The sequence below is a fragment of the Zeugodacus cucurbitae genome, chromosome 4 (genome assembly GCF_028554725.1).
Source record: "Zeugodacus cucurbitae isolate PBARC_wt_2022May chromosome 4, idZeuCucr1.2, whole genome shotgun sequence".
Classification (NCBI taxonomy): Eukaryota; Metazoa; Arthropoda; class Insecta; order Diptera; family Tephritidae; genus Zeugodacus; species Zeugodacus cucurbitae.
The window spans coordinates 65530954-65546763 of NC_071669.1; the positions used below are offsets into that span (position 1 = coordinate 65530954).

Genomic DNA, 15810 nt, shown 5'->3' on the forward strand with positions numbered 1-15810 from the left:
ATTTTTAATAAATTCAGGAAAGTTTACTGTTTTTAGTGCAAAGAAATCAAATAAATTATAAATTGCATATTCCCATCTTTGATCATTTTAAACCATCAATAATTAACTATGCCTAAGAAACAAGAATATGGCACACAGCCAAGGAGTGCGGTAACAACTGAAGCATTTGGGATAGCAAATATACATACCTTAATATAAACAAACACTCATGCCAATATTAGCGCATGCGTAAAGAAAATATTAGTATTTCAACCTCCAATTTTTTTTTCTTTCTTTATTTACTATCATACAGCGCTAAGTATATGTCTGAAAGCTTGTAAGTGCCGTATTAATAACCACTTAAATGCTACTTGTAGAGCATTTCGAGACACAGTTGACATGTGTACACTTTGATTGACGGCAAAATGCGTAAAATGTGGGCTGATATCAGTGCGCAGCGAACAACTCACTCAACGGGTGAATGGTCATGTCGAAGTAGTGTATTTAACTTGTAATTTTGGCGCAAGCGTGTGGGCGTTTAGTTACATGCACTAAATTAATTACACAAAATATGTTTAATTTCATTAAAATACAGCGCACATGGATTGCTGACAGACACGCATGTAAGCTTGCGCATTTAAAGTGTATTTCTCGCTTTTGCTGCTGGTCTTTGGTTTATTTTGCAAAAATTTCGATTTTTTTATGATCAATGTTTACATTAGCGCGACCAACTCATTGACTGCTTTAATTATGTTGACGTTTTCTGACCGCAAAATGATGCTGTGCTGCGGTTGGCTGTAATGCGGGCGTAAACACAGCGAAGTTGACTTAGAAAATATTTACATAAATATCTATTTATTTATTGGCATGTGTATATGTGGGTATTTGGAGTGTTTCCAGTAGTCCAATATGATTTATGTCAACATTAGTAAGCACTTATTTGCCGACTACTTCATGTTACGCTGATGTGTCTATTTGCTCACTTGGCTGGTTGGCTTACGGAATTTACATGTTATTGGGTTGTGCATGCATAGAAGATCAACAGACATACTAGTATGCACCACACATATTTGATGAGGTTATAAAGTCGAAAGCTAAGGTTACAAATAATGTGCTCAATCCACATATATGTAACATATTTATATTTTTTCGAATATTTATATATATTTATATAAGGCTCTCATTGAGCAATAATATATAATTAATTACATGAAATTTAGCATTCAAAAATCCATTCAAATTTATTATTCATATATAGAAAATTATCTTACTTATACAACTAGCTGCTTACAATTTTTAATTTGCCTCTTCAAGGTTCATAATTCGCACAAACATAAATCACTGCGAAAGCCATAAATTAAATTCCATGTAATCACTTAAGCATTAACTACTGAGTTCATCCAAATTGCTAGTTACAGATACTAATTCGATATGTGTCAGTTTAATCGCAAAACGCTTTGAGTGGGACGATAAGCGAGTAAAGCACGCGCATGCTTTGAAAATTACTTGAACGCATTCAAAGTTAAAGGCGCAGCAATGTTTGTATCTCAGATAGTTATAGAGCACAAGTCGATTTGATTAAGTGCAACATGAATTGGATTAATGTGCAAATTGCAAGCGAAAAAAACTAAAACGAAAGCTAAAAGTAAACACTGCCTTGGCGGCTAAACACTTTTATTGCCAGCATAACTACACCAAATAGTAAATATGAATACATAGTAATTAAATTTTCAGTTATGTCAGTTTGGATATTTTATTTTATTAGAGCGTGCTTTAAATGAATACGCACACGAACATCATAAGAACTAAGCCGAACTGAATTCATTGAAATTTTGACATATTTAAATGTTTAAATGGCCAAGTTGCAAGCAACAACGAGGCGGTGCACTGGGGCGTATGAGTACCCAGCATGAGACCTGCTGCATAACCACATATAATAGATAGGTGCATATTGAGGCTAGATACTTGCTTACTTAGTCTGTAATGCTAAATGAATTTCCGATAGATAGACAACGGGCTGGGCTCTCAAATGTCTGGTTGGCTGGCTGGTTAAAAAGGCGCCGATTGTTGAATGACCTGACTATGAGCCGTTAATGCGGCGATATGCTAAATGTTTACGATGGACAGTGCCGTAATCTTGCCTTCATTTTTTGCCGCTTGACTTGGCTGTGCGCACATTTATTTTCGCCGTTGATTGGGCTAAATTGATTTAAATAGCCCCATTGTGGTTACATTTTGTGACGGCACACACACAAGTACACACGCTCTCAAGCGCTTGCCCTGCTAGTGCATTTATGCTGGTCGAACTGCTTTTAAAGCTCAAAAGTTCAGCGGCATATCATATCGCAGCGGCATCATTGTGCCACATGCGCGAGTTAAGTGTTCATTTCTGCGCTAGCGGCACAGTGCTGAGCGCAATGTCAGCTAGCGTTTTGAATTACGCCTCTAAAACACATACCGTTATAAATGCATATGAATTTCACAAAATTTGCTTAGCTTTTTTGCCGCTGTGACACACATACCACGCTTGCCATGTAACCAAGCCTTACGCTATGCCAAAATGTGTTCAAAAACATACCGCTGCGCTGTGGCACCATAAAGTTCAGCGCAAGTGCATAAACAAAAAATTACTAAAATAGCCTGCAAAAGCGCCATTACAAAATGTTATTTGACGCAGAGTTACCAGTCGCCTTGATTGAGTTATGCGCACGCGCATGCACCGCTGCATTTGCCTATAAACCAAATGGCGACGGAAATGCACTGTCGTTTCCTCTTACACGTTCATTTACACTCTTTTATTTCTAATTCCGCGGAATTTTCCGCTTGTGAAAAACAAAAAAAAAATTAAATTTGAAAAGTGCACAATTTAACCTTTTGCCGCATTCGAATTGTTAATCAATATTTTAATGCCACTGGCTTAAAGTAATCGTAGCATTTGTGAGCGCCAGCAAAATTAATAGCAAATGCACATTTAAAATTTTATTTTTTTATTTTTTGGCATATTTTGTAATAACTCTTGATTTCGCACTGTAACTTTATTTATTAATTAAATCTCTAATATTTTGTGCATAATTTTTAATTCGCTTTTTACTTGTTTATTTCATATTACATCTCAGTTGATTGGTCGACAGACACGCACGTTGATTTCTGCACAGTTGAAATGTTGATTTACGGCGCCGGCTCGAGAGTAGAGGTGAGTTAAACGCGCCATGCAACTGTCGCTGTGGCACTGTTGCATTTTATTTACGATTAAGATTAAATTACAACTGCCGCAATTGCTGCTGCAAGTGGTGAGACGGCTGTTTGTCTAGTACTATGTGAGTGCGTGTTCTTTTCGCTATATGACAGGGGCTTAAGGGTGTCAGCGTTCCGTTACTCAACTGGCATAACACATTTAAAATATTTTGAAAATTTGTTTTTTATTGTAAACTGCTTTTTATTTGGCTGAGTTGATTGAAGTGTACATGTTAACCCCAGGCGTAGTTTTATTTGTCAAAACGTTTTAGATTTGTCTATAGGTGAGCAATCGATAGTGACATTTGTCAATGTTTTGCAAGTGATCGCGACGCAGATAGCGTGCTTGAGCGTATTTGAGCGCTCTGCTGTTGTTGGTTCAGTATAATCGCAATGAAACACGAGTAGATAACTTGCTTTGATAAGATCAACAAATTTGTAAATTCGTTAATTTTTGCCATTAAATTATTTCAATAAACTTGTAGGCAATTGATTTGTTTGATTTGCTCAGTGATTTTTATTATATTATATTATATTATATTATATTATATTATATTATATTATATTATATTTTATTTTATTTTATTTTATTTTATTTTATTTTATTTTATTTTATTTTATTTTATTTTATTTTATTTTATTTTATTTTATATTATTTTATTTTATTTTATTTAATTTAATTTTATTTTATTTTAATTTAATTTATTTTATTTTATTTTATTTTATTTTATTTTATTAACCAAACCAAGCAACAATATGTTTGGAAAAATACATTAAGCTTTGTAACTGTACTGCACTGGTAGGAAATATTTCAACACAATAAACGCTCAACAATTTAATTAAGTAATCTGATACTTCGCCAGAAGCAAAGGTTAATATATCATATCAACAGAAAAATGCTTTATTATTCCTGCTATCGCGTAAGCGATACACCAGCACATCCATCGGCATGCTGATCCGTATACCATTACCACTTAACCCAATTTAAAGGCAACACAATAACTTGCCACTTGTGCGCGTGCTCAACAGCAAACCAACTTAACACAGTGACCCACAAAATCGCTATAGCAGCAGCAGCAACTGTAATCCTTAGGAGCAACAAAGACGAGACCTTTAAAAAGCTCACCACAGTGGATTAACGAACCACAAAATGCACTAACCGACATGCTGACCAAAAGTGCAAACCAACACCGCGCTAACCACACTAAGCAAGCAGACATGAATGCTATGGTGTGCGGCAGATTACCGCCCATGCGGGATGGGCTACTATGATTATTTCCATCATCATCATCATCCTCATCATTGCGCGAGAGGCTGCTGTGTTCTCATTGCTTTGTTTTTAGTATTTGCGGTTGTCGCTCACGTTCCACCAGCCGCAGCGTCATATCTACGCCCCAACTTGCCCAGTTGCCAACAGCAACAACGAGTTCATTCAATTCATTTTCAATTTCGATTCTGGGTCTTGCGGTCGGTTAATGGTGTTGCCGGTTGTTGTTGTAATGGTTGTTGACGCTTGTGGTGGTGGTGATGGCGTTACGAGCGCTGAAGTCGTGAGTTGTGATTTTCCGCGCATGCGCGTACACTTGCGTCAACCGCAACCGCAATTACAGCTGTGACCGAGTGCAGCTACCAGCGGCAGACACTACAATCTCACGAACATACAAATAGAAGTGCCAGTGAAGCAGTCACATTGTTGCAGATGTGCAAACTCATTCGCTGATTTATTTCATTTTATTAGCTGGTGAGTTGGTCAAAAGTGCATGCCGTCCACTCGCTTTAATTTGCCAATCGTGCTTTCGAGTAAGTAAGGCAGCCGCAATAACAGCAATAAAGAAGAGGTAGAAAATGAAAAAATAAAATAAAATGGCAAGACTTTAGTCAGCAACCGCAAAAGTTGCATCATCAGCTGCGCATGCGCGCCGCGAAGTGAGCACAAATCTTTTATATCCGAATGGTGTTGCATTTCAGCTATATGGAATGGTATAACAACAGCAACAAAAGCAAAATAAAATCGAGTTGAAATATTGCAGGAGTTGTTGGTTGATGGGTTAGTTGTTTCCTCTTTGGCAGTTGCACTGTGATCATGATTACTGACACGCGGCTATTGTGTGCCATAATACACTTGCTAAGGGCGTAACTGTTGTTGGAAATGTGCTGGCGACCTGAGTACTCGTATTCACTGGTTTTGTTAGTAATGTAAAAGCGTGAGTACGGGACTTATATAAGGATTTTATGATGTCAGATATTGAATGTATTACATATTTATATATTTATACCCTGAACCGGGTATATTAAGTTTGTCACGAAGTTTGTAACACCCAGAAGGAAGCATCGGAGGCCCTATAAAGTATATATATAAATTATCAGTATGTTGTACTGAGTCGATTTAGCCATGTCCGTCTGTCTGTCTGTCTGTATATATACGAACTAGTCCTTCAGTTTATAAGATATCGTTTTGAAATTTTGCAGATGTTATTTTCTCATTTGTCGGAACTGCCGATATCGGACCACTATATCATATAGCTGCCATAGAAACTGAACGATCGGAATCAAGGGCTTGTATGGAAAACTTATTATCCATTTGCTGAGTAAAAGCATGTGACATATAGAGTCTATTGGTAGTATATTCCCATTTTTACTACCAAAATCGGTCAGCTGAAGGTTCAATGCTACTAATATTAAGCTTTATATGCCGTTAAATCGGTGTTATTGCAATTTTTTACACCTTTTTAGCCATCTCACACACCAAAATTGTTGCCGTTTGCTTATTGATAAGCATTTAAAATTAAATGATTTTTGAAATACAATTATAAATCACACCCTTTGAATGAAATTTTTGTATTTTAGGGGACAGTAAAGCTCATATATATCTATATCATATATATATCATTATATAGATTTTTTTGTACTTATCTACTTACTTAAACATGTTTCTCCAATTTTCTAAAATCACCTGACGTTAAAGTTTACTCCTCATACCTCCTAAATCAAAGAACCACTAAATTGGTCAAGGCTATTAAAAGCGCACTAGCCTTATCCTAGTTTAAGCAGGCCCCACTACATTTAGTAGCAAAATTCTAGGATCATACATAATTAATTTCAATGATTTATGAACGATGCTATTGCAACTGTGCAACTTGTAAAATCACCATTTGCTTACCACGAAATTCGTGTGTGAGTATGACAGCTACAATAGTGGTAACGACAGCATTTTCGGTGAACAACATTATTATGAAAGTGCCGCCACATACACACCATCAGCCATTGCGGCATGCATTTGCCACTCGTTATTTAGCCATAATACCAATTTCCATATGCGAATTTATGCCAATAAATCATAAATCTACAGCAAACGTTTATGCGCTCAAACACACACATACACACACAGAGATGCATGTCAATGTACCGCTACGTTTGCATATTAATGTTAGCGGCACTTAAGTTGAACGCTAAAACATTTTAAGTACATAATAAACGTTGCCTTAATGGCTGCCTTTATGCTCCGAGTTTAGCAACATTTGCTGCATTTGAGCACCCTGCTCACTCCAGTCGCTTGGCTTTATTGACGGAGGCTGCCGCGTTTATTGTGCATAGCTTTGGTGGCTGACATCGATATTACCTAGTGTAACAATATTGCCTTGCAACAATATGCTGGCATTCTTCGCTTTTATGTGTATGTGTTGTTTGTTGTTGTTGTTACTCTACTTGCTGTTCGCCGCTTATGGTCTGCCCTAACCGCAATCTATTAGCCATATTTCAAAATTATCCAACTGCCAGCAGTTTATATACATGCATATGTTGCTTACCGTTGCATGTTTGGCAGTCATTGATATTTCATGTGTGCAACATGTTGCTGGAACACATATGCAAGCAAGTTGAAAAATATGATTTCATATGCAACAACATTTCTGTTTGTGCTTGTATGAGTATCCAGACACTTGTGTTGCACTTTCGCGTTTGTGTGCCACCAACGACATGTGGCGTTAACTAAAATAAATCAATTGTCTCGGTTGCAGCAGTTAGTGAAGTTATTACTCAATTGATCGCCCGCAGGCGAACCGTGTCGTATCGACAAATCAACCTGGCGAATGGCATGATAGTGTATAGCTTATAAATGGCGTTTTTGGGGCTTATATCATGTTCCGACAGAAAATTTGAATTGATTAGATTACATTTAAACGCTTCACAAAACTATCCCGTTCTCACTGCCGTTGGAGATTTACAAATCAGCTGTTTTTGACTCATATACGTAAGAGTGTTTCTGTACTGTTAGCTATTGAAACTATGAAAACACAAATTATGAGTTATTATTAAAAATAATTATTTTTATTTGTTAGGGCTTTAGTTTTAAATATCTTCCCTAGTGATTTATTCAATATTATATTGGTAAATTTTAAAAATATAATACGATTGGTACTCTTCTTCTTCTGAAAGCCAGCAGCAGCCAGCACCTACTAACTGTAAACAAACACTCTTCGCAGCTGTTGACCGAAGCTGTGACATTTTTTGACAGTTTGTAGTGAAAAGCAGCTCTGATTAAACAAATGTGACCAATAGAAGGCGCAAAATCAGAGTCGCATAGGGGATTTAGAGTAGTTCAGCTTCAAATCGTTTCGGTAAAGTGATTATGAAGTGTCATTTTTGTATGGCGAAATCTTGTTAAATCCAGCGGTTTAGTGAGTTAAACGCCTCAACAGCCTAAACCTCGGTGATTAGCGTCTGTGGGAACATAATATTAGCATTGCATGTCATGTCAAAGTTAACATATTTTTTCGCTTGAAATGTGATATGTATGCTGTTTGGTCTGAAAGTGTATTATTTTTTTAATTTTTTTTTGGTTAAGTTGTAACACATTTTATTTTAAATTTTGAAGGAGAAGTATTTTTATTCATTTTCAATTTCGATTCTGGATCTTGCGGTCGGGTAATGGTGTTGCTTGAAATAAAATTGGTTGTAGGATCTGATTAAAAATATTAAAATTTAATTCAATAAAGAAATTTCTTCCAAAATATATAAATTATTCGAAAAACGCTCGCAGTAGTCACTTGGTTTCCTGCATGAAATTAAAATAATCTCTTTAAAAATATGTTCAGAAAATATGGCTGAAAATGAGAACTAACCCCTGAAAATAAAAACTGGAAAAATAAATTTATTTAATTCTTTCATTGAACCACCGTTATTTTTTAACTAATCTCAATTAAAATGAACCAATCGAGGGTGACGGAATGAATTCCTAAATGTAGTATATATTAAACTAGGATTATTGTTAAAAAATAAACTAAAAAGTTTATAATTGAACTAATAAAATCAAGACGTTTTTTTTTTTAATTTCCATTAGCCTAGTTGTGAATTTTATTACGCAAACTAAACATATGAACGTTGATTAAATAAAATTCAATAACATTTTGAAAAAAAAAATAATAATAATAATCAGGTTAACATAAAATAATGAAGCTAAAGTAATTAATCATTAGTTGACCTACTAAATTTGCTGTTTTTAATTTTTTAAGCACACATTTTTTCATTAAAAAAATAGGCCTAAAAATAACAAAAAGTTATAACTGTACAAGAAAAGCGATTAAGCTCCACTTTCGACACTGTTTACAAAAGCAAACAACCACATACACACATATTAGCACAAATTTGGCATAGTTTATTGTGCCTCTTCGCTCAGCTATTCACTATGAGTCAGCAAACGCGCATAATTTGCCTTCGGCAATATTTATTTTTTTCTTGTTTTATATTTCTACATAACGTAACGGCTTTGTACAGCTATGCTGCTAAGTCTATGAGTCTATAAAAGTTGTTTGATTTAAATTAATAGTTTATAACGATCAGAAATTGTGCGTCAGTCAAGGCCTAACAAGCGGCAAATTCAGCTGGAATTTTTTTTTCAACTCTGCATGTGTATGTAGCGCTTAATATGCATACTTATTTTTTAAATTTATTAACCATACAAAAGGTTGTTAGCGCTGTAATAATTAACACTAAGTTATTACAATAGCTTTCTTCACTCCACTTACCAGTGTGTATACGCTGGTGCGCCTTCAGGTGTGAGCTCTTCGTATAGACCTTGGTACAGCCTGCAAAATGCAAAAACAAATTACAAATATTATAATAAAAATTTACATTTTTTGTGAAATTTATTTTTCAACAACAACAATAAAAATAATTTTTACGCAAATAAATTCAGTGTGGCAAATTCAAATTAGTTGCGGTTTCACCCTTGAGGCAAATGAGTCCAACTACGGCAATGTTTAAAAAAGAATGTTGCTGCCACTTTAGCAATATGCTGTGCTGTCGCTCGCCTGTTGGTAGTGTGTTGGCAGGCAACACATTGCTTGGCAAATGTTTAATCTTCGTTGCTGCCACTTGTTAAATTTCAGTATTATTTGCTAAATTTTTTCCTCAATTTTTTTTGCCGCTGTGATTGTATTGCCACAGTATTTGTGCTGCTCGGCAATTACACTTAACTAGCGAGTGCTATCCTTTGCACTGCGCTGTGACAGGCTAGCAAAAGCGGGCACTAATAAGCGCTATCGCTTGCTGTTGTTGTTGGTGTTGTGGTTCATTTGCCGCCTAATGCAATTTATGTGTGGCAGCAAGCAAATTCACAGCGATGGTTGCCAGCAACATGCGCCTGCCTCCGCTTTCTGTCGCTAACAATACAACTCAGCTGCGGCTAGTTGATGAAAAGTACAGTGAGTTGTCGTTAAAAGGGACATTAAATGTTATAAAATTTTGTTAGGATATCTTGTTGTGTTGGCTTCAACCAATTTTCCAAAATTTAATATTTGAGAAATCAAATTATGCTTAATTATTATGATCATTAACTAATTCTTCATTAATTTATTTATTCCTATCCTTGACTCACTGTGTATATAAACACTACACATGTATATGCCACATTGCTGTCGCTTGTACGCCTGCCAGTTGTGGCAACCAGCAACCTGTTGCCGATGTCGACGTGCTTTGTGCCATTTCAATGGATTTAGTTAAGATTCATTTATTTCCTAGTCATTGTAACCGCTTTATTTATTCATTTTTTGCTCTATTGAACACGGTCGGGCAACAAGCTTGGTGTGCTGCCCATTTTTTGCTCATTTGTGTAGGAAAAAAAGTTAAATTGCACAAAAATACAACAGGCATCTTGATACACGTTCAGTTTGCTGATTGTTGGTGTTGTTGTTGCTATTGTTTTGTAGCTCTATTTGCAGCGCATGCTATTGTTGTTGTTGTTATGTAAAGAGCATTAACCAAATGCGCCAAAATAACACAGATTAATGCTATTATTAGGTCAATTGGGCGGCTGTTAGCCAGCTTACCAGCTCACCAGCTCAACGCTCGGTGAACGGCTGCTGGTACAAGCGCCGACGATCCGCTTGCCCACTCGCTTGCTGACTGCACGTACTGTCCTTTAGATTAAGCACATTTTTTTCTCTCCGCTTTTCTGGTGTAATTTTTCACAAGCTTGATTGCTGGGAAGCATTCACTGGTGCTGGTGTTGGTGGTTGCGGTGGCTAACCGGTGCCAGTAACGCTTATTTGTAGCTAAACATTTGTTTTGGTTGAGGGCATAAAATGCTGGTGCCCATTTGTAAGCTGATGATTTATGGCGCAATGAGAACAACAACAATAATAGCGGCAGATATACTGAGATGAGCAAAAAGTTTGGCATGATGAGTCCACAACAAACGCGGAAAAGCTGGCTTACTGAGCAAATGTTGCACAGCAGCCTGTTGGTGGTATGTTGCAGCGAAAAATATAAGAAAGAAGAGCTTAGTGGACATTAAAGAGAAAGATTGCAGCCAACATATTAACGAACGTCACGTTTAAGTAATAAAAAAAAATACTATAAGTAGATATGTATACTTGCAACAAAAAAGCACCTAGCAACATTTTTCTCACAGTGTAGCGCCACATGTGGCAGCGTCAGCAGTGCAAGTAGCCCATAACTATTAGCTGCCATTTATGTCCGACATATGCAAGGCATAATAATATCAAAGTCATGTTCGACTCTTTTTGCCTAGCTGGCACACTCCACCCCGCCTCCTAGTCTTTTATTGCTCTAAATGAATAATAATAATCTTAACTTGTACCTTCGGCGTGCAGTTGTACCACGATACTAGCGCGGTTGAGGTGGATGAGCATGACCACTTATGTTAGCTGACAAGCAGGAACTGTCTGAGACAATGTCTAGTGCTAGGCGCCACTAAATAGACAACAGAACAAAAACAATAGCAAAAAATTTAGCAAAAAAATTAATAATAAATCGCATCACAAGACAAAGTAGTAACTATGCTGCTCGCAGAGGCAAATCTGCATATGTAAACATAGCATAAATATAATCGCAACATGTTAGCTATTGTGTAGGCTGTAGCCTGCGGGCATAATGTTGCAACAGCACACATATATAGATCTACGTATATATTATTTATCGAGCGTTCCAGTCGCCCTTCAAAGTCATTGCGTCGTTGTGTTTGCGCTTTCAAAAGCATTCTACGCGGACATTTGACTTGCAATGAAGCAAGTCTGTTCGTCGTAGTCGCCATTCACTCATGCAACTGGACGTGATGTCGAACGCGCAGACGTTTTTGCATACAATCTGTTACATGTGTGTTATACATGTGTGTGCTTCCTATGAGCCACGGTACAAAGTCTTGAAATTTCTTCGGACATGAAATATTTGAAGGGTTTACTTAAGAATACTGAAGAGAAATAAGGTTTAAAATTAAGATTCTTCAGTAATGGCTCTATAGTAATTTTTTCTGGGAGCAATAATTTGTGATGTTCCAGGTCAATGTTATCGTAAATATATTGTAACTAGTCCACAACAAAATCCCGATTTTTTTATGCTTTATAAAATTGCTTCACCTCAAATTTGTTCAATCATCAGTCAATTTACAAGTTTGTTGCATCATATTATATGAAATGTGCGCGCGCATCACAAGACAGAACCTGAATGAACGGAAAACGTGCGCTGATAAGGCAATTTACACACTTGTGATACATATTCACACACACATGAAAATGAACACATTCACACACGTGAGCAGTCGTATAAGTAATAAAAAGAGGAAGCACAATGTTAAGAAGAACACGATCTCATGAAGAGTTGCCACTTAGCCAGCAGCTAAGCGTTGAGCCATCAATTACTTAAATTAAATGGCGATTTCTTGCCACATCACCCGTAATTTGCTCACTCATTTCATCCATTTTGCCGCCAACAAGGTACCTATAATCTCAAAGTGAAGCTGAAAAGCTGCAAACGGAAGCGACACTGATTTGTGGTCGTGCACTTTCGTAGGAGCAGGAGGCTCTTATATGTAGCAATTGTAGCTAATTAACACTGTTTGATTGCTTGCCAAGGCGACTGGTTATGGCTACATATTTTTATTTGTTTTGTTATTGATCGCTTATTAGCACCTGTTATTGGCGGATGTTGGTGGTGGCTGGGCTTGTTGGTACAGTTCTTTTTCCTGACTTTTACTAAAGATTAAATGAGTAGGAGAAGCATTAGCAGTTCATTAAATTAATGATATTAAATATGTTATTTCAGAGGTATGCATTTATATAGAAAGTAGTATTAGTAGGTACTTATGTTTACTGGTTTAGTAAATACATTAGTTGTAGAAACATTTTGTTCAAATATGCAAAACGATAAATTCTTAATGGCTATTTCTCTAATATAATTCGATTTACGAGATTTTAAGAGTGGCGAAACAAACTGTCAAATGGTACGAATGTGATACATCTGGTATACATATAGAATAACAAGCGGTTATAAATGGCGTTGAAGTCAAACTGAAAAAAATATCTCCTTATTATCCTGACTGCTAAGTATGCTCTAAGAGTGTATAGGGTATGCATCTAAATATTTGTTTACACAAATATATCTGTATAAATGGCAAATATTAGTAAAAAGTTATTTTTAGCACGTAGCATGACGACTTGACAGACAACTTGACTGACAAAAGAGTGAAATAAGAAGACAAGCAAATAGGTAAACATATCGCATAAAAATAACCGGACAGTTTAAGACATAGGAATACTTAAACATAATATAAATAAGCCTAAGCAGAACGACAGCTAGACAGACAACTGAATGGCATTGCAAATAACTAGATTAAAATAACTGAAAAAAATGTTGGTGGTGGATGTGGTAGTGTATAGATAACAGTTAGAAAAACACTGCTCTGCGAATGTGTGTAGCCAGAGGTCAATATGACAGTCTAGATAAACACTTTATCATTTTGCACTTGAGCTTATGTGTGAGTGTGTATAAATATATGGGACAGTATAAGGCCATATAAGCAATGGATAACCAGCCATTTCGAAAAAATTTAACCAATAAACAAATAATCCTTAATAGAAAATAGTCCCAATAATACCAAAACACCATTTTTGGCCATTCTTCATACAACATCATATACACATTACAATGTCTTTTCGTTTCTGTATTTTCCCATAAACCTCGTCCGCTTCGCATATTTAACGCATTAATGGAAATGTTACAGTAGTCATAAATGTAAATTCTGCTAAATTGTAAGCAATTATTGCGGTACCTTAAGTGGAAAATCGAAAATTTAAACATTTCTGTTAAACATAAAACGCGTTGCAAAACCAACGAACATTGAACAATTGCGACTGGGAGGTCAACCATTGTCAACAGGCATGCAAATTTGCATAGAGTACACGCGTTCATACAATGAAATTACGAGAAGCATATGAAAAATAAATAAATAAAAAGGCAGAAACCAATAGAGTATAACCACAAAATCAAAATTAGTTAAAAAAGATGTCAACAAATTTTGTTGCTTGAAAAAAGGAAAGGAAATTGCAAAAAAACGGCAGCAATACAACAACTAAAGACACATACATATGTATGAACATATTTTAGTTGTGTATTAATTTGTACTTGCTTTGTTTGGCTAGAGACTATTACAAATGTATATAAACATATATATGTATATACTTAGAAGAAGCAGAGTCCAGCATTAGCCATTAAACATTTGCTCAACTCAAGCATAAATGCGCAATTTCATGTTGGCGAGAGAAATCCGAGAAATGTTTTCACTTCTAATTTGGGTTAATTTCCTTGCAACACCCAGTGGTATTGGCAATGGCAACGGCAGTAAGCAACAATGAGGCATGGCCAGCAACATTGTGCCTAGTAAGTGTACTCTAAGCAAACACAGACACACAATCACACTTTATTACGCCTATAAAGCATACAAGACTTAGAGTAAGCTTAAACACCAAAGCCTATGTTTGAGTATGTGCGAGTGTGATTACTTGCGTTAAATACTTTTAGCCAAAACAGACACAAAAATCTCGACAACCGACCGCAAACAGTTCAAACAACAGCTACAACAGCAATAAAAAACTGGCCAAATTTGAAAAAAAAAAATACTGAAACACAAATACAAACACAATCCCGGCAGTGTTTACATCGGCGCACAGGTTGTTAATAGGCATAAGAAGCTACTGCGACACGTTTTAGAGAAGCAAAAAAAGCGAAGTAAATAAATACTTTACTATTTTAGCACACAAAATACGACAACGACACGACAAATACCAATATGGACGGACAACAAATAAAAGCAACAACAACAGTGACATAGCAATGAACTTGGCGCAGTACACGCACGCATTTCTACTGCTGTGGTTGCCATTATTGTTGTTTACAATGTTGTTGCTCAATGCAGAAAAAGCGTAGCAGCAGTCTGTTAAACTTGCACAGTATATACATATGTATATGGGCAGCAACAACAACAGTAACAGCAGTGGTGTTTAAATGATTGTCAAGTGCAGCTGTTGCTGACTCCTTTACGGTCGCTGCTACCAAATGAAGTTATTATGCGATAAAGGCACGCAACCAACACACATTGTTGGAACGCTCTTCGAAGCGCACTCTCAGCGTCGTACAAGTATTTAAGCTATTTTCTCAACTTATACATATGCATGTATTTGCTCATGAACGCTTTGGCATGAATGTGCATTCGGACACTTGATTGACATGGCCGGGCGCAAAAAGGTAAGCAATTACTGCATCACAAGTATGGACAAAAATTCGACGAATGTGCAGGCGCAATGAGCATCTGATAAGTGAGTAAGCGAAAAGGAAATGGACTACTGAGTCAGGAAGAGGTGTGTGAATTAGATGAAGCGCTAATTTACAGATAAAGTAAGGATTGAAAAAACTTATTCGGAGACATTTGGCTTTGAGTTTAAAATCGTTTTGCAATAGAAATCTTTTTTTTGTTTTTTGTTTTGCACCTTTTTTCAGCGAGAAGTGAGCCTGAGCCAAATCCACTTTTACTTGATTTGGTGAAACAATTTTTTAACAACGTAAAAACCGTTAGTAAGCAATAATATTCGTAACGAAATTACAACAAAACCTGACTAAGGCAGTGTCATTAAAGTTTTTCATTATTACGAGCATTTATCATTTCGGTCACAGTTGCTGTTCATGTGTTGCATGTCATGTATATCGCAGACAGTTGACTGCAAAAACAACAACTAAAGAGAAGATAATAAAAATAAGTCTAAAAGCAAAGAAAGTAAAGTTGTACTGCAAGGTATTTAGTAGCAAGCC

General features: G+C 36.2%; 1 protein-coding gene across 1 annotated transcript in view; it reads right to left on the bottom strand.

Annotated features, from left to right (window-relative positions):
- LOC105215109 (dendritic arbor reduction protein 1) overlaps positions 1-15810 on the bottom strand; it is a 104564-nt gene that overhangs the window by 19423 nt on the left and 69331 nt on the right. The window contains exon 5 of the mRNA XM_054228914.1: positions 9237-9296. Coding sequence (XP_054084889.1) covers positions 9237-9296 — 60 coding nt within the window. The remainder of the gene's footprint in view (positions 1-9236; positions 9297-15810) is intronic.